Source organism: Peromyscus californicus, unplaced genomic scaffold (assembly GCF_007827085.1).
Source record: "Peromyscus californicus insignis strain IS unplaced genomic scaffold, ASM782708v3 Scaffold_21__1_contigs__length_65335640, whole genome shotgun sequence".
In the NCBI taxonomy this organism is placed as follows: Eukaryota; Metazoa; Chordata; class Mammalia; order Rodentia; family Cricetidae; genus Peromyscus; species Peromyscus californicus.
This window is the reverse complement of record NW_026294514.1, coordinates 7442312-7461591: the sequence shown is the minus strand read 5'-3', so window position 1 is coordinate 7461591 and position 19280 is coordinate 7442312. Positions and strand designations below refer to the sequence as shown.

Here is a 19280-nt window from a genome sequence, read left to right as displayed (position 1 = left end):
GAAGGCCTAGATGTGATGAAAGCCGGCAGGAATGTGAGGCTCATACCTAATTCATGTGGCAGCTCATGACAGAAGACGGCTATTGAAGTACTGATTCCTCCCGTCAATCCAGCACTAAAAGCTGCCCCTGGAAAGGATCATGAACACAGCGAACAGTAAGTGAGGTTCAGGGCTCCTGGTTCTCCCACTCTTGTTTGTGAGATGTTCCTTCTACCCAAATTAATTTCATACTCTATGTTATTCACCCACATTATACATCACAGCTTTTGAACATACACTGGTATATAAGATCTCATTCCACTAGCAGAAGTCTGTATTCTTTATTATCAACAGCTACTATGGGTATAAATACTATGTTATAAAAAAATACACTTTCTGCTTTCTGAAAGAAACCAAAGCCTATTTCTGATTAATAAAATTTAGATCCCAAGAAGAACTATGTCCTGGTCACAGTTAATGTTTTAAATCAGTCACTAGTTTACATTACAGCAACAGCATACACAGTTCATATACATTCTACAGTATGTGAATTTGCTATGGTAGGTTTTTAATATGAAACTTTTCTTCACTTTTCCAAAGCTGTGAAAACTTTATTAAATCCAAGGCTGACATTACACTAGTCTCTTGTGGGTGTGTCTATGCATATGAAATGCGATGTTAAAGAGGCAGTGAGGTCACTGCACTTTAAAGAGAAAGCAAGCTATTTAAGAACTATACTACAGATACTGGTTTAGTGCCAGAAAAACAAAAACTACTAAAATTTCATCTTTTACTTCCAAATACCATATTCTTTGGAGAAAAACAAACAGCCATAATGTATAGCAAGACATTTAAAAATTCTAGGTAAAATTTAACCTTATGGATTATAGTTCCTAAGATTAGGAGGAACTTAGTAGAAAAAGGAAAGCCTGCTCAAAGAATAAATTATGACGCAAGCTTTCCGACACTCACCAATGGCCAGCCCATCACTGAAGTTGTGGATGCCGTCCCCCATGATCACCATCCAGGCAATGTTGGCAATTCCTGTTTCTTTCAGATCTGAGCCGGAGTGGCAGGGGCCGTGGGAGTGATGGGAGTGCTTGTGGTGCCGCTGGTGGCTGTGCTTCCTCAGCACAGCCTTAGCCTCGTCGTGGTGGTTGTGAGAAGTTCCATGGATCTCATGCTCGTGAATGGTGTGTAATCCATCACTGTGAGAATGGTCCATGATTTTCTCCTCCTCCACACTCAGGAAATTTTTAGGAGGGGATTCTTGTTGGCCTTCTAAATCCGTCAGTTCAGTCTCATTCAGTCGATCTTCAGAAACAACCGAGTCATCAGTTCCTACATTAAAAGAAAGGATAACGCGGATCTAACAGATGTATTCACATGTGCTAATTGGGCAAGAAAGCAGGGCAAAGGGCACCGCTTAAGTGAATACATTTAGTCTCAAGTGACTGTTTCCCTAAAATATTTTAGATGTCATTCCACTAGACATTTTCTAAAGTCTATCAGCTGAAATTTAAATAACTTGCCCAAGTCAGTTAGCTGATGGCAAAGTTCTCTACACATGTGTTCTACCAATGAAAATCCTACTTAGAGATCTTTGTTGAAATGTGCTGATGACATCTGATACGTCATTTAAAAATAATTACTTTCCAGCACTCTTTTTTAATGACAAAGATCTGAATAACTGTCTTTCGGGAGAGTCCACAGCCAGGGAAGGCTGCCATCCATGCTGATAATCCCTGACACACTGAGGGAAAGAGAACCCGAAATGTAACTGATACACTGCGTTAAGAAAATCTTTGCTTTTTCTCTGAAAACTGTCTGAGCTTCTTCGTTCTGTTAGAAGCCGAACCTGTCGATTTTCAACACAAGGGGAAGACACTCTCCTCTAACTAGAGGCGACTTTTCCTTTTTCTTCTATAGCCAACGCATATAAAGGAGACTGTATACTGTCAAGAAATAGTACCCCTCGAGGGGACGGTAATCCATACCTGCAAACCCAGCACCAGCAAGGCCGAGACAGGGGGATGGCACTATCTAGCTAACACTATCACAGAAGACTGTCTCATTTTGGGGGTTGTTCTGGTTGTGACAAAGAATGGCTTAGCATTTAACTTCTTCTTTTTGATATACTGAAACAGAGTAGCCTTGCTAAGTAGCCTAGGCTGGACTTCAACTGAAGATCTTCCTGCCCCAGCCTCCCTGATGCTGAGATTATGGGTGAGTGTCATCATACTGATTTTTTTTGGTTTCACTCCTGTATTTTTAAATTATGAAGTGTAAGTTTTCCTTGCTTCTAATATAGCTAGTCCACAGCATGAGCAGCACTGGAATTAACTGAAGTAAAAATGAATAAAATTACAAGACACACTCACATTTAAGGAAGAACACATTAGGAAAACCACAAAGAAAAGAAATTTCAAACACACTGCATGGAAACAATTATTCAACTTTTCTATTTTAAGTTTCTCATTGGAATTGTTGGCTACCAGCAAGCGGCTTGAGTTGGAGCCAGTCAGCGTCCGGTGTGCTGTTTATCTTATGATCTGAAAGCTTCCTTCCGATAGCCGATTCTTCTGTGCTCTGCTTCATAAACCATTTCTGTTTGCCCTGTAGGAGGGAAAACAACTGGTATTAGTGTAAAATCCACAGCAATAACTAGTAATAATATACCCTTACTAACACCCATTTGCAGGCAATTGTTGTTAACACTATACATGGTTTTTTTTTTAATTGACCACTACATTTTTATTTAATGTCCAGTCTGTGTGTTTATATGCATGCCATAATATGTGTGTGGAGGTCAGAGGGTAAATTGGGGGACTCTCCTTCTACCGTATAAAACTCAGGTCATCAGGCTTAGCCACAAGCTCCTTTACCCACCAACTCATCTCACTGGCTCAACTCATCTCTTTTGAGAACAGAATGCACAGCACTAAACTATTACACAACCCAATATTACACATCCCAATGCCAGGTGAAATACTGTGTATGGTACCTCTGTAGTACTATCAAGTAGCAGAAACAGTTTCCTAATTTTCATGCTTATTTTCTCACTACAACGGGTGTGGCGCAATGCAAAGTCAAGCCTAAGCTGGATCTCTCAACTGCAGCCTGTTTCTGATGGGCAAGCCTAAGTTTATTAACCCAGAGCACACAACAACTGACCTGCAAAACGGAAGCAACCATGAGGATTTAGTGGGGTGACACATGACAACCACGGATTCTGAACAGCTTGGAAATAAAAACAAGCCTTCTTTCTTGTGACGCTCTGAGCAGACACTGAATATAATTTCATCCTCAACTACTGAACGTACAAACGGCTGCACCTGGGCTTGAATTCTTCTCCTGACTCCGCAGTGTGGCTTTTCCGGCGTACTTTGTCACTAACCATCAGTAAGGACGACTGACTAGACTTCCCGCTTTCCTCTAATGTCTGTTTAAAAGCATTTACTCGAGAACACTGAAAACGAGTTGAGGCCTCTCTGGAAGTGGCACCTTCAGGATGGCTTCTGAGTCAGGAGTGTGATCACTCTAACTGCTGTGTGCATGCTCAGATGGCTAGCTGTGCCTGACTCGGTCTCCAATTACAGGCACTATCCATTTCCTCTTTCCCTGTGTGAGCACTCTGCTCTAGTCCTAAGGACATGGATCTACCCCAGTGCCTAGACTTTTGGCTGGCTTTGACCAACAGAATGTAGTACATCTGTAATATAGTTTTTACTGTAGTCATGGGCCTTTTTTTCTTCTTTTGTGTATGTGGACATGCATGTGTGGGTGTGTTCATGTGGATGAACATGTGGGTGCCTATCTGTCGAGGCCAGAAGTCCAGAAGTCCATCTCAGGTACTGCTCCTCAGGAGGCATCCACCTAACATCTTTCTTCCCGCTCCCTCTTTTTTTTTTTTTTTGGTATTTGGTTTCTCACTGGCCTGGAACTTGCCTGTTAGGCTAGCCTGGCCAGTATGTGGGTTGTGAAGCCTGAACGTGGGTTCTGCTTGCATGGCAAACACTTGACTGGCTATCATGTCTTCCTGGCACTTTGTTCTGTTTTATTTCTGTATAAACATCCTTTCCTTTTAAAATACACAGTAATTGCCAGGTGGTGGTGGTGGCGCACGCCTTTAATCCCAGCACTCAGGAGGCAGAGGCAGGCGGATCTCTGTGAGTTCGAGGCCAGCCTGGTCTAGAGCGTTAGTTCCAGGACAACCAGAGCTACATAGAGAAATCTTGTCTTGAAAAAGCAAAAGAAATGAACAAAAACCATAGTTAATTATACCTATTGATGGAAATCAGTTTGGTGTTTTGAAACATGCACCCAGTATGTACTGACCAAAGCAGGGTAATCAATTAGTATTTCCCCCTCTTTATCATTTATTGATGATTGAAAGCCTCTGTGATCCTCTCTTCAGGATCTTCATGAACTATAGACTACAGTATTCTGAACTACAGCGTGCAGGATTTGTATTTCTCAGTCTGGCATAGTTTACTTACCATAACTTCTAGTCCCATGCATCTTGATGATAAGATTTACTTTTCTTTGGTTGCAAATACTCTTTTCTGCATCTATACTGGCTTCTTCTCCGTTCATAAGGGCTGGTCCCTTATTTTAGGAACTGTGAGTGATGCAGCAAGAAATCTGGATATGCAGGTACTGTTTATAAGCTGATTTCATTTTCTTTAGGCATACTCAGAAGTGGGACAGCTGGATTATATGGCAGATCTATTTTTTAGTTTGTGGAAGAACCTTTATCCCCTCTCCATAGTAATTAGCAGTTTATGTTGCCACCAACACTGTGAGCCACACTGTTCCACACTGTTAGTAGAAGACCGCTGTACTGACCCTAGCCATCTTGGCTGGGTGAGACGGTAACTCATTACAGTTACTTTGTTCTTCTTGGAGTAGCTCGAGCTTGAGCCCAGGGACTCACACACACTGTGCATACAGTCCACAATAAACTACCCTCTTCCTCAAAGGCTTAGGAAGTTGTTTGCTGTTTCATGTATTTCTCTGCAATTTATATTCCATGAGAATTCTATTCATATCATTGGCCAATTCTACCATTTAAAAATTATTCATTAAATGATAAATTAAAAAACAAAAGCTATATATCCATAGGCTGCCCTGTTGTATTTTAATCCAGGGACACACTGCATGTCTAAAGCAGGTTAAGCTTATTATCATCTCAAGCACTTACCATCTCTTTGTAGAAAGAATATCCCGTGTAGGGTTTTAAACTTGTAGCTTTTTATTAATGTTGCTTATTGTCAACCCACTGTGGGACTGCCCAGTGGAGCTGTCATTCCTGTCTGACAGTAACTTAGTAGTCACTGGTCAATACGTCCCCACCCCTGACCTCTGCTATCCTCAGCCTCTGGTGACCACATCCTACTCTCAGCTACCAGGAGACAACTTAAGAGTCCTCATATGGAAGAGCACACAGTGCCCACCTTTCTATGCCTAACTTCCCTTTACTTGAGCAATCTCTAGTTCCGTCTACCTTGTTGCAAGTACTCGTCTACATTCTTTCCATGTACAAATGGTATCCCATGGTGCCGTGTGCTACAATTTCGTTTTCCATTGACAAGAGATGCATAGACTATTTCCACTTGCTGGCTATTGTACCACACCAACAGTGGCTTGCAGATGTTTCCGTGACACACTAACTTCGCTTCCTTTGGATACATATCTAATAGGGGGATTGTGGATCTTATGGCGAGCTTATTTTTAATTTTCTGAGGAACCTACAGACAGCTCTCATAATGGCTACGGTATTTTTACCTCTTCCTATGGTATGCAGATTCCCTTTCTCCACGTCCTCACTTGTTATCTTTAAATTCCTTCCTCCCCTCCCCCACCCTCCTTCTTCTCTTTTTATTTTATTTATTTTTTTGGTCATTAGTTACTACTGGAGAGATTTCTTATTGCGGGTTTTTTGTTTGTTTTGACACTGCTGGGGAGGCACCTCAGGAGCAAGCCTCTACCCCTGGCTTTCACTGTAATTCCGGCTTGTATCTGCTGATTAGTAATGTTGACTGTGTCCAACATACATGCCTATCTGGCTTAAGTGTCTCTAAGTGCTTTTCAGTTCCTTATTCAGGACATCAGTCCCATTAGATGATCATTTTCAGATTTTCTCCTGTTCTGTAGGCTGTTTCCTGTGCTGTGTGGGAGGCTTTTACATTTACTGTAACACCACTAATCAATTTTTGCTTTTATTTCTTGTATTTCGAGTATCATACTTAAAAAAAAAATCACAGTTTAGAGCAATAACTTGAAATGTTTCCCTTGTTTCCTCCTAACAGTTTTAGGCTCTCAGGTCTCTGATTTCTGTAGGAGGTGTGAGGTGAGTGTCTAGCTTCAACCTTTTGCTTGAGGAGTTCTAGCACTGTTACTAGAGGCTTGGTCACGTTACTCTGCAGCCTCTCCTTAAGTCCTAACTGGGAGCCTTCTGCCTTCTGACTTTGTTCTGCTGTTTCCAACCGCTTTGGCTCTGGGGGTCTTTGCCCCAACATGAATTTTAGAAATGTTTTCTCTAGTTTTATGAGGACTGCCATTAACCACTGTGCTCTTTCAATGAGCACTGCATTGAATCTGCAGTTTGGACTGCTTTAAGTCCAAGTTAACAGTATTAACTCTGAAGGGAGGTCTTCCCTATTTACCCGCTTCAACCTGTAGCTCCTTTCTCAGGAGGCTCATGTCATATTTTTGTCAGCTGAAGCCTGAAACTTTCCTGAATGCAGCATTTATTGGTTCCGCTTTTCTTTTGGTAGAATTTTGAGGTTTTCCTGTGAATAGAACCATATCTTCTGCAAACAGGAATGATGTGAATCCCTCTATCCTTCATGTGGGCCTTCCGTTACTACTTTCTCTTCACTGACCACCAAAACGAAGGTTTCTAGCATCACATTGTTGTTCTGAATCAGAAAGGACACACATTCACAGCTTTCCCAAAAAAGCAAACTGTTTAGTTTTGTTGAATCATGAAAGAATACTGGTTTTCCCCAAATTCCTTTCCTGCATCTACTGAGACGATCATATGGTCTTTATGTGATGGCGTGTTCAACACCTGGAGATGTCTCATCTGACCCTTATCAGGTCTCACCGACTCTCTAAATCTGATGTCACTCAAACCCTTCCCATCACCGCCTCCGTCTCCTGCTTGCCTTCTCTGCTCTGTGACCCTGGTCCAAGCCCGTTACCTGTTTTCTAAATCACCCCGCAGTGTTTTGTTTCATAAACAACTTGTTTTCCTCCAACCAACCCTGCTCTGGCATTCTCGTCACCACTTTACTGTCCCCTCGTCTGCTGAAATCATTACTGTACCTTTCAAACGTAATATATAATTAGATCCATTTCATTAACACATAATAGACCCATTTCATTTTTCTCTTAAGGTCATCCTTCCCAGCGTCTTTTACCATAACAATACCAAATTCCACAGATATTTTTCTGAGATTCTCATCTAAGTCCTCCTCTGAAGACAAGCAATACAAACTAAAGTACATGATCTGAAATGTGATATGAAAACAGAGATAAGAAACAACATGTACTTTAGATGGTAACTGAAGATCATGAAGATCAAAGACAGTCACACAACTCATGTCTGTGTGAACGAGAGTCACTCCCTTGACCTCGGATCGGAGATCTCTTCCAAGTCTATTTTGTCTCAGAGGAATACATACAAAAATGTGTGTGTGCATACACACACACACAAACAAAATTATAAATATCCAGAGTACTGGAAAGAAAAGATTACATTTGGAATTAACAAGATAGAAGAAATTTGTAACTCTTGTCCATTTGTGGCAACTTTTACTTAACTATGTGTCATTACCTCAAACGTATCACTCACATGTATTGTGATATACTGTCAGGCTAATGTGAACCAGAGTGGCCAGGCTTAAAGCACAGCCAAGGGTAGGAGCTTTAAATTAGCAACTTTCTGACAGACACTTTCGTATGTGTGACATCAAACACAGACAGCTGAAGGACAATCAAGGTTGTGGAGCATCTTCTCCCAGGGGGGTTCAGTGTTAAAAAGAATTACAGCTTCCATCATTTCTATCTGCTGTCACCCAAGGGGGTCCTATTATCCTGACCCCTCCCTTCCCTCTGGTTTTTCTACTACTAGCCAAGTTTTTCTGTGAAGGTGTTGTACAAAAAACTTCACTGTGAGATAATACAGTGAAAGTCACTTAAAAATGAAAGAGAAGATTGATGAGACCTGTTTCCATATACATTCTCATAATTAAACTGATCAGCAGCTTTCCCTGTTCTACTTAAATCATTAGGGATGATGAAACACACGCTATCTCAGACACTGCTGTACCTTGATTATAAATTTCAAAGTGAATGTAATGACAAAGGGACAAGGGTCAGAGGAAGGACAACACGGTAGAGACGACATACACGCCAGCACCATACTAAGAAAACTGTGTTCAGAAAGAGATGCTCTTCGTTTAGAACTGTACCTAATAAAGCGCGTATGGAAACACTTACTCTTTGCTGCTTGTAGTGCTTAAACATTCGAATGCAGTGTTCAATAATGAACAGTAAGTAAATGCCTCCTAGTGCAACAAGTCCTTTCAACACAGCATCATATTCTTCCAAAAACTTCTTAGATTCATGTCCGTGTGAATGACCATGTCCATGTGTATGCTGATGACTGTGGTCATGTCCACCCTGAGACTATTAGACAAGAGTGAAGAAAATAACTGAAATTACTTCACATTTTGACCATAACATCTTACAGACATAGAAAGACCATCTTCTAAATTTTAAATTTTTAAACTTTTTACTGGTACATAAAACTCTCCAGATTTATTGAGTTCCTTGACTATTTTCATACATGCATGTATTATACAATGTTCAAGTTATATTAAATTCCCTCAAACATTTATCGTTTCTTTATGGTGAAAAGAACATCTGGAGTCCTTTCACACACACACAGTCTCCACACCTATCCTCACTGTATCCGTAGCTGCAGTCACCTCTACTAAGCTACAGAACCCAGAGCTTCATCTCCCACACAACCCTAATTTAGGAACCATGACAACCAACCGCTCCCATCCCTCTTGCCGATCAACTTCCTCTAGTGTCAACTTTTAAGAGATCGAAGTGTCAGGGCCCATAGGTGACATATGAGCAGCTTTTAGATCTCAACGTGCTTCATGATATTGTAGCACATAAAGTTGTCTTCCAGTTAATTTCCTTGGCTTATTGCCTGGAAATTATTATATTTCATGATAAATAAATGCCTTCCAAGGGTTAGAAAAACACTAATGAATGAATGAAGCCAGAAGAAATAACAAAAAGTAATGAGTCCTTTGTAAACAGAAATTAGTATCATCACTTAAACCACAAATATTTAGTAAAAGTAAAATAAATCAGCAACTGAGTCTGAGTGTTCACCACTGTACCCTCCGGCTAGATGCACAATCAAGACAACATACTACACACACTTCTAATGGTGTTCTTAATATATTACAAAGATCAGATGATCTAGCACTCCTGGTCCCATTTAAAACCTAATGGTTCGATTTATTTAAAAATACTGCAATTAAAACTGTGAAAATGAGAAAAACAAGCTTCAACCCATAAGAACATACAACTCCACAAATAAAGCCAGAGCCCTCTCAACACTAGCATGTTCCTGTGTAACTTTTAGCGGAGTAAAAGGATTCCTTACATGGGGCAGCAGATGAAGAAGGGCATCCCCACTCATTGTCCCCACAGCCAGTGCGACAAGGAAGGTGAGGAGGAACTTGAAGCATCCTTGGTTGATGATGGGAACCAAAATCACGCCCAGCAAGGAAAGCAGGCTAATGACAGTAATAGAGATGATGCCACAGATCCACGCTGCGGGGAAATAGTCAGCGTTAGTCCAATGGCACAGGAGAAACATTATAAAGAACATCAGGAGATAAGCGAGTCAAGGAGACACATCATCCTACCTAGACCACATATAAGAAACTTTATGATATCACTGTGCTTCAAAACGAAACAAAAACATGATATACAGACATCATGAACATTTAAAAACTCGACTCAGTTCATACATATAGTACCCACCATGGTCTACACTAGAATAGTGACTTCAAATGACTAAGTCCACCAATATTTAAACAGTAATAAAATTTTCTCACTGTTTAAAAGCACAGCATAAATAATAAAGTTATTTAACAATATAGTTATAAAACTTTCCTGTATCAAGTGATTTACCTACTGTATGACAATTGAAAGTTTTGCTAACAATATGTTTAAGAAACCTACTAAATCAGCTCCAAATGGAAGTATATTCATATGCATAACAAAACAGTATCATAAACTATAGCTTTATTGTTATATGCAATGAATCTCAGCTAGGTGTGGTGGCACATTCTTGTAATCTCAGCTACTCAAGAGGCTGAGGTAGGAGGACTCCAAGTTCAAATTTAGACTTGGCAATTTGGCAAGACCCTATAAAAGCCAAATAAAAAAGGGCCACACCATTGTCAGTGGCAGTGGCACTTGTGAGCACACTCGAGGCCCTGTACTGTAAGAGCACGTAGATGAGTGTGGAAATGATGCTAAGACAGCATTAATGCTCAGTTTTACCAAAATAACTGTTTTGTGTTGTCTGTAACGCATGGTAGTCAGCATTTCATGACGGGAGTCAGTTGTCACAATCAAAACGACAGTGAACCCTCATTAGCTAAATTAGCTAACAGAATTAATACAATAGGTCGTCCATCACTAATGGGAAACTGTATGGCTTACTCTCTTAACAGACAACCACCATCAGCCAAGAATGGGAAACTAAGAAGACCAAAGACCCACACATATAAGTAATCCTACAGGGGATTTAGACTTAGACTCAAATTTCCAATCCTTGTGAACATTTTGAGACAACAAAGGAACAGAAACTTCATTGTTTTCAAAAAATCTTAGGTCAGGGAAACGTTGCAGGAACAACATGAATGCCTAAACCAAAGGATTAAAAGGAGACTCTTCCATTTGATGTTACTACGTCCATCTAAATATACTACTCAAATTAAAAACCCTGTTTCAGGAAGAAAGCCCAAGGTCAAAAACTGACTGAATAATGATAACAAAATACCTCTGTTCACTGGTGATAACAATGAAATCTGTGAAAGAGCCCAAGAGTGTCAATGGCTCAAAGAACGGGCCTCAATATTTACACTGATTTTATGTGTATGAGTATTTTCTCTCCATGTGTTATGTATTCAGTGCTGGAGGAGGCCAGAAGAGGATGTCAGATCCCCCGAAACTGTTTATAGATGGTTGTAAACCACTATGTGGGTACTAGGAACTGAACCTAGGTCCTCTGCAAGAGCAGCAAGTACTCTTAACCATTGACACATCTCTCTAGCCCCAAAGGACCTCAATAAATTTTACACCCAAGGTTCTGAAGTTAGTAAACGAACAAAGTAGCTAAGCCAGCAAAGCTTTGTTAAAACCACCAAAGCTCTCCCTAGCTCTAATTATATTCACAGGATGGGGAAAGATTAAAGAGAAACTGTGCTTTTGACTAAATGGGACAAAGCAATGTTAGTAACAAAAACATCATGGAGACAAAATGTCTTCTGCAGTTCTGCTGATTCCTTTCCAAATACACACCATCCTTCACTGGCAATGCTCCAGTCTAGAAGCAGCTTATCTCAAACAGTGACTGGGATTTAAAGGACGAAGCAGTAAACTAACTGGGAAAACCAATATTCTAAACCAGTCCCTAAGCTAGTAAAATTATTTTAACTGTATAGACTTACTAATGTAAATATGAAGGTCGATACTATCAATACATGATAACCCAAAGTACACAATATATACCAACTAAACAACCTTGATAATGGTAACTTCCTCATGATCAGAAATGTATATTAATCAGATTTACTTTGAACAACAACAAAACATCTCATCATTAATTACCCAAACTATCCAATAACAGTATTTTATTTCTATGCCACAGTGTCTAGGAAAATTCAAACATAAGGTAAAGATGCTAAATTAAAGTCCATTGTTTGCAAAATATCTAGTTGGGTACACTTGTTATCCATGTATTTTTTTCTCAGGTTACATTCTACACAATACATTCTATGTGTTCACTTTTGGAGTATGAAGACATTTGTAATAGAAGTAAATATCTATATTTTAATCTACAGACAATGCCATTTATTTGATGTACTATACATCTGAGATAATTAACCACTCACATAACATAATGTAAAAAAATTAATAAAATATCAACACTGGAAGCATACTTAAAACATAAACTTATTACTTCTTGAAATTCCAAGACATAGTAAAACAACATTAATATTAATATTAATCAGCATATTTTAACAATCTGTTCACAGAGTTGAGGTAAAGTGTAATGGTGGAGAACTAAGCATTTCCAAGTCTTGAGTTTGAATCTAGTATGAGTAAAAAGAAAAATCCGCTTGTTAAGGCGCTGAGAGAAAATCGACTACTTAAACAATAAGCTACTCAAAAGGAACAACACTGTCTTAGGCAATGCATCTAAAACCCTCATGCTAACTTCTGGCTAGTAGTATCTTGGATGAGAAAAAAAAGTCTAGGAAACATTCTATGAATTCACACAATAGTAATGGTCTACAATGACAATTTCAAATAGTCTTGGTCTGCTATCCAAGAGTAATGTAGTCAAATTAACAAAATCTAACTCAACAAACATCAAATTTCCAATATGCTAATAGGTGCACTAAATGCACTATAAATGAAAATCAGTCACTAGCAGAGTAACACACACAAAACTAACCACACGCACCTAGGGAGTTGTGTGAGCTCATGTGTAATAGCTATGGTGTTGCGGAATATTTGTTTAACTATGTAAAGATGTACTGCATTTGTTTAACTATGTAAAGGTGTGTTGTTGTTTTACCTTGCCTGCCTAAGGCACCTGACTGGTCTAATAAAAAGCTGAACTGCCATTATCGAGGGAGGAGGGTAAGTGGGACTTCCGAGCAAGGAGAGTAAGAAGAGGAATTTAGGCTGGAAAAGAAAGAAAAAGAGATGCCAGGGAAATGCCAGGGGCCAGCCAGCCAGACTTACAGGAAGAAGCAAAGTAGGACACACAGAATGAAAGGTAGAAAGCCCAAGGCAAAATGTAGATGAATAGAAACAGGTTAAATTAAGTCAAAAGTGGACTGAGCCTAAACTAAGGCCGAGCATTCATGATTAATAATGAGTTTCTGTGTCTTTATTTGGGAGCTGGCTGGTGGCCCAAAGAAAACTCCAACTACACTATGGTACTTATGTCTCTTCCCTCCAGAAAGAAACTCTGTGGTCTAAGAGGAGAGGAAAGAGGAAAGCTCAGTTATGATTAGAAAATCTTCAGCAGATGTGATAGCTGATAGCTGAAACTCAGAAACTCTTACAATCTCACAAAGGAAAAAGTCTTCCACAATTCAATCCAGGGTCATGACTTCCCAATCTAAAGGTACCATCCTCACTCAGAGGGCATGACATGTACTCAGACGAGAGACAATGCCACACCTCAAGCTGATCAAAGAAAAGGATCATGTTGAAATCTCTTCCTTCAAATGGCTTACATGTTAATACAAAATTCAGATAAATGCACATTAAAAATGATTGAAAGGTTCTGGAGGTTTCTTGTTTATATGGCAAACATTTATCAATTATTTGGTCAATGATCACCAACTGAAAAGCTAAAAGCAAAAATGTTAGGATAAATAAAACTAAATAATCTATATGTGACTTTAAAATGTGCCTTTAAAAAAGTTTTCTATTTCTTAAATTAAGAAAATATATAGTATGCTTCTATATAAAACATTTTAAAGGGTATCTTCAAAAGACTACTTTTGTTTGGTTTTGAAACAGAGTTTCACTATGTAGACTTAGTGGGCCTGGAACTCTTTATATAGACCAAGCTGGCCTCCAACTCTCAGAGATCTTCCTGACTCTGCCTCAAGAGAGCTGAGACGAAAGGCGTGCACCACCATATCTACCTAACAAAGTCTTTTAAAACTAAAGAGTAAAAGCATCAGCTAACTCACTGATGAGACAAATAACCTGGGACAACATCATAGCTTAACTCTTTCATGTAAGTCTTGTCTTTGATTGGCAGAGGTGGAAATAAAAACACTTGCTGGCAAGGGCATGGAGAAATTAGAATTTCTGAACACTAATGGAAGATAAGCAAGCAGGGTAACCAGTGTAAGAACTGTTTGGCAGTTCCTCAAAAGACTAAACACAGACAAGCTATACAAACCAGGAATGAGATGGAGGCAGACTCACGGGCTTATGCATCTATGTCATGCTGCTGACAACTGGTCAGTGCCCAAATGATTATCACCAGATAATAGATGCACTTAATGGAACACCGTTCAATTCAAATGAATGATGACTAAAAATATAGTAAGTAAAATATGCCAGCCAGAGAAGAAAACAAATATTGCCTAATTCTATTTATATGAAGTATTTAGAATAGTTAAAATTTGCATAAAGAAAGTAAACTTGATCTTATGGGCTGGAAGAGGTGAAAATATGGAGTTAATATAATGCTTAATGATTAGAAGGTTTCTATTTAGGGTGATAAAGGTTTTAAATAATAGATAGTGGTTGATATATAATGCAAAAATGAGTAGTGAAAATGAATTATACAGTTAAAACACGTTAAAGAGGCATTCTGGGAAGACTGTGCAGCAGGAAGCACAAAGAATCTGTCCCCCATGACACTGGCAAAAATCTGTCTGACCTAATACGTTGAAGCTCTACTGTCTTCAGAATGCATATAATTTCAAAGGGAAGACTGGATGGCACAATGTGGTTGAGTTGATCAATGTCAACTCTTAACTGTGGTAGCCACTTATCCACCACCCCTGGCTTCACAGAAGGCTGACATGTTATACCACCGAAATAATACACACAAAGCATACAGGAGGGGGGCAAAATGATGCCCACTCCTAGAACTGGTAACCACTGACTGTGATCAGAGTTCACAAAAAGTCACATGGCCACTGCTGCCCTTCCTCATTGTGCAGCGGTTCCTTGGGGACTAAGGGGCCGACGCGGTTTTATTTACTACATCTTTCTTCTTCTCTGTTTAGAAGACCAACATTAAACACAAAGACATTCACAATAAATGTATTATGGAAATCAGAGAGTGTCCTAGCATGCGCATGGAGGAACACAGTTCAGAAAGGGTCTGAAAAAACCCAAAAGTTGATGTGGGGTGCAGAGCCACCACATAGCAAATTCAGAACAAAACAATGAAAAGGAGCAACCCTGGAGAAGGAGAATAATCTGACTTCCAGAGTTACCACATCGCTAGCGTCACATGGTCACATCATCGAATGTGTAAGAATTCAGAACATACAAGTAAACAGAAAAGTAAGGTGCAAAGGGATAGTAGGAGACACATACAAATCGACAGAAACCGCCCTAGGGAAGAAAAACGTGACAGCACGTCTTCTTTAAAACAGCTATCTTAAGGATGCTTCAAACAAACAGCAGCAAACTCTGCAGGTTTTATGTGTAGGCAATCAAGAAAACAATTTATAAACAAAAGAGCCAGAAAACCTAAATAAAATACAAAAAAAAAAAAAAAAAAAAAAAACAGGAATAAAGCAAGCACAGCGCCAAGGTGCCGCTGGGCTGCTGTCACCATGACTGACATGGACACGGAGTTCTGGAAAGAGGAAGAAACAGCATGAGCACATGTGGGGTATTTACCCACCAACCCCACAGCTCCCCAGAGTTTTCTTGAGTGTGAGCAGTAGGAAATATTAGATAGAAGGATTTATTGCGGAGAATCTTGTGGAGATAAACAGAAAATAAGGGATAGCCTCGAGAGGGCCTGGAACCTTTTCCAAGGGGCCCGACTGTCTCTGCCCCAGGGTTTTTATAGAGACGCCAAGGGGTGGAGCAAAAGACCTCCTCCCCCAGCACAGCCAAGTGCAGACCATCCCAGACACCTGCACTCAGGCCTGTGGTCCTAATCATCCTCTATGCGGACCTGCTGGGTAAAGCCACGAGGAACCCGAGAACGGGCTCCCACAAGCACGTGAAGAAGAAGCATGACTAGAATGTCACAAACAGACAGAAGGCACGAATAGAAAACCCGAAGAAAGAAGCAAGTTCAACTTTAAGATAGACCTGAAGAGATCCACACCAAGTCCCACTATACTCAAACTCCTGAAAAAACAAGGCGGAACTTGAAAAGTCACAAGGGAAACAACTCATCCATCATACGCAAGGGCTCCTCAGTAGGAAGATCAGCAGATTTCTCATCAGTCTCTGACCCATTGCTGAGAATTTGCACATGGGTGTTTATAAGAACACTGGGCTCTAATTTGTGCTCTGTCTGGCTTTACTACTGGGTCACAGAATTTAGTGAAATACAGACAATAGTTTTAGAGGCTGGAAGTTGAGACGAATGGGAAACTACTGCTTAATGAGAAGAGAGTTTCAGTTTTGCAAGGTGAAGAGTTATAGAGATAGCTAGAGCTGTACTGTTAGGAGTCTATTTAATACCAGTGAACTGTACACTTAATAATAACTAAATCAAACTGTTGTTATATTTTACTCTAACACAAAAATGGAAGAAAACGTTTTCCCATTTTATTGGTTTAACTTTTAAAACATGTGGTAAAACATCTAACATAAAATTAGCAATTTTAGAATGTCATGGGGTCTAGGGACTTGCCTCAGGAGCACAAGAAGCCAGGGGATAGGCAGGGCTGGTAATAACTGGTGACAGGTGGGATGGTAACAAGACACCTAAGCAGGCCTGACTCTGTTTCCCTCGTAAAATTGTGGTACTTTCAGAGAATGCTTGACTAAGTTTTATGTATCACTTGTGTTTTTCTTACTAAAGGAGGCTTCACAAAAAAAGAAAAGCAAGACAAATTGACGATAATTTTGCCTGAAAGTAAGAAGAAATGGTAACAGTTAATCTAAATGACAGTTCTAAATTTGAGCTAATTGTGATAAAGATGAAGACAACATTGTATTGCATAAAATTATCTCAAAGCACTCATACTTTCTTTGAGGTCACCAGACACAGGCAGTAAGGTTAATAATTTATCTACCATGAATTATCACCTATTTGTGCCAGTACTAAGAAATAATAAAGTAAGTCGTGGAGCTGGACAGATGGCTCAGTGGTTAAAAGCACTTGCTGCTCTTGCAGAGGACTTGGGTTCAATTTCCACCACCAACATGGTGATTCACATCCATCTGTAACTGCAGTTCCAGGGGATCTGATGCCCTCTTCTGGCCTCTGAGGGCACAAGGTATAGACATGGTGCACAGAAATATATGCAGGCAAAATTCCCACAAACATTAAAAAATACATAAAGACTCAGAACCATCCAGACATCTCCCACAGGTAACAACTATCCCACGACAACTATTTCACTCAGAAGCAGCGTGACCACTCCTGTCCATGTGCACAGGATGAACGTCCTCTTTTAATTGTTTAAACTTTTCAGAACATCTCAGTTCTCTACTACTAGAACTTTGCGTATCCATTTTCCTAGCAAGTTACTAATCTTTTTCATAAAAAATAACAATTCTTTGACCCAGAAGTGTGAAGCTGTTTTGAATATTCTGTATTTAGAAATACCTTTCAAGGTTGTTCACTGATTTTTAGCTTACATAAGCTCCTAATTTTTTAAATACACCAGGGAAAAAAGCAATGGATTTTTTTTTCCAATTTCTAACCAAATAGTTGTGCTTTTCTAATCACAATTTATTTGATGTAAAACACAGCTGGAAAGGTATCCTTTAGAAAACTGATACCTAGCAAGCAATATGCAAACTATTAAATACAACTAGCTAATGTTTTCTTTATTTGTACCCAAGATACCATATGTAATAAAAAGAGCTAAGTGTCTGAAGCAAGCTTCACTTCTTCCGCAAATTAGGTTGCTTGAAACGTTAAAGGTCTTCAAGCTTAGTTATTCACCAACTCCTTTTCTCATTACCAGGAGAGAAAATGCATTCTTTTAAAAAGAAGCGCTCATCTGTGGAAACTTTCTAATTAACTTGGTGCAAAGCATGTGCAAGATGGCAGTTTTCTACACTGCTTCAGCATTTTAATTGGCAGAAAATGCTTAGCAGCCTCTTCACGACCCCCCTTGGTAATTAAGCGAGGGTCAACTCTATGACTAAATGAGCCAATCTTGTGAAACAAATGATTTCTACCATGCAGACTATTCAGGGTATTTGGTTTACAGCAGTCTTTGAACAAAGTTAATGAGGTAGTAGTTGAGTCACTATGGGAGATATATATATAAAACAAGTTAACCTTTCTTAATGGTGTAGCAGTCATTAAAAATAATTACTAGCAGGGCATTCTCTCTAACAATTATTAACATCTATCAGAACATAATTAATTCAAGCTGCATTTCTGACAATGCTAAAAACCACCTGCAAACAACTAATCAATATTCACTAGTTTTAACATATTTGTTTTCAAAACAAGCACAATTTCCTCTAAGGCTTTTGAATTAAATAAGCTGCGAACTTCTAGAATTACTAGTTGCATACCTGTCAACAGCTTTCTTTCAATAATGGATTATGGCAATATTACATTATAGACAACACTAAGTAAAAGTCCTGATTCACCACTGGCATGAAAACAAAGAACTGGAATTTTTTTTTAGAATCCTTCAAAATGAAAACACTACTGGTTTTAACTTCAAATGAAACAACCTTGTTAGGTTCCATTTCTCCCTATAAGAAAAAGTATATTTTATTTCTAATTAAGCTTAATCTCGAATTCCCTTTTTGTGGCAGTAAGAGAGATGGTCTCTCATCTACAAAGAACAATATGCATGAAGTCAAGAAAGAGGACAAATTAATTAACTTCAATGTTAATTTTCAATAAATATCTTCCTGGAATACAACAGAGAACTTCCAGACTAATATTAAACCATTTATTCGTTAAATCAACATGAATGCTTGTTTCTTATCCAAAGCTCTATTTACTATGTATAGAGAGGAGACTTCTAGTCACTACCTTTAAGTAACTGAGGCCAAACAAAAACATTTACCTAAATTGCACACCCTTAATGCCAGCACACGAGGCAGAGGCAGGTGGGTCTCTGTGAGTTCGAGGCCACCCTGGTCTACAAAGTGAGTTCCAGGACAGCCAGGGCTACACAGAGAAACCCTGTCTTGGAAAAAAAAACAAGATCCTCCCAAATCTCTGCTATTAGGGACACATGTAGATGTGTCAACAGGGAACTTGGGTAAGCTGCTGCTGAATGGTAAATTAGCACAAAATGTCTAATGTCTGAGCTGAA

The 19280-nt window shown here is 39.3% G+C and overlaps 1 protein-coding gene across 3 annotated transcripts in view; it reads right to left on the bottom strand.

Annotated features, from left to right (window-relative positions):
- Slc39a10 (solute carrier family 39 member 10) overlaps window positions 1-19280 on the bottom strand; it is a 125922-nt gene that overhangs the window by 8106 nt on the left and 98536 nt on the right. For all 3 annotated transcript variants that reach the window (XM_052749443.1, XM_052749442.1, XM_052749444.1), the window contains 5 exons: window positions 9677-9846; window positions 8488-8676; window positions 2475-2595; window positions 952-1320; window positions 47-127 (listed from right to left, as the gene is read on the bottom strand). In XM_052749443.1, coding sequence (XP_052605403.1) covers window positions 47-127; window positions 952-1320; window positions 2475-2595; window positions 8488-8676; window positions 9677-9846 — 930 coding nt within the window. The remainder of the gene's footprint in view (window positions 1-46; window positions 128-951; window positions 1321-2474; window positions 2596-8487; window positions 8677-9676; window positions 9847-19280) is intronic.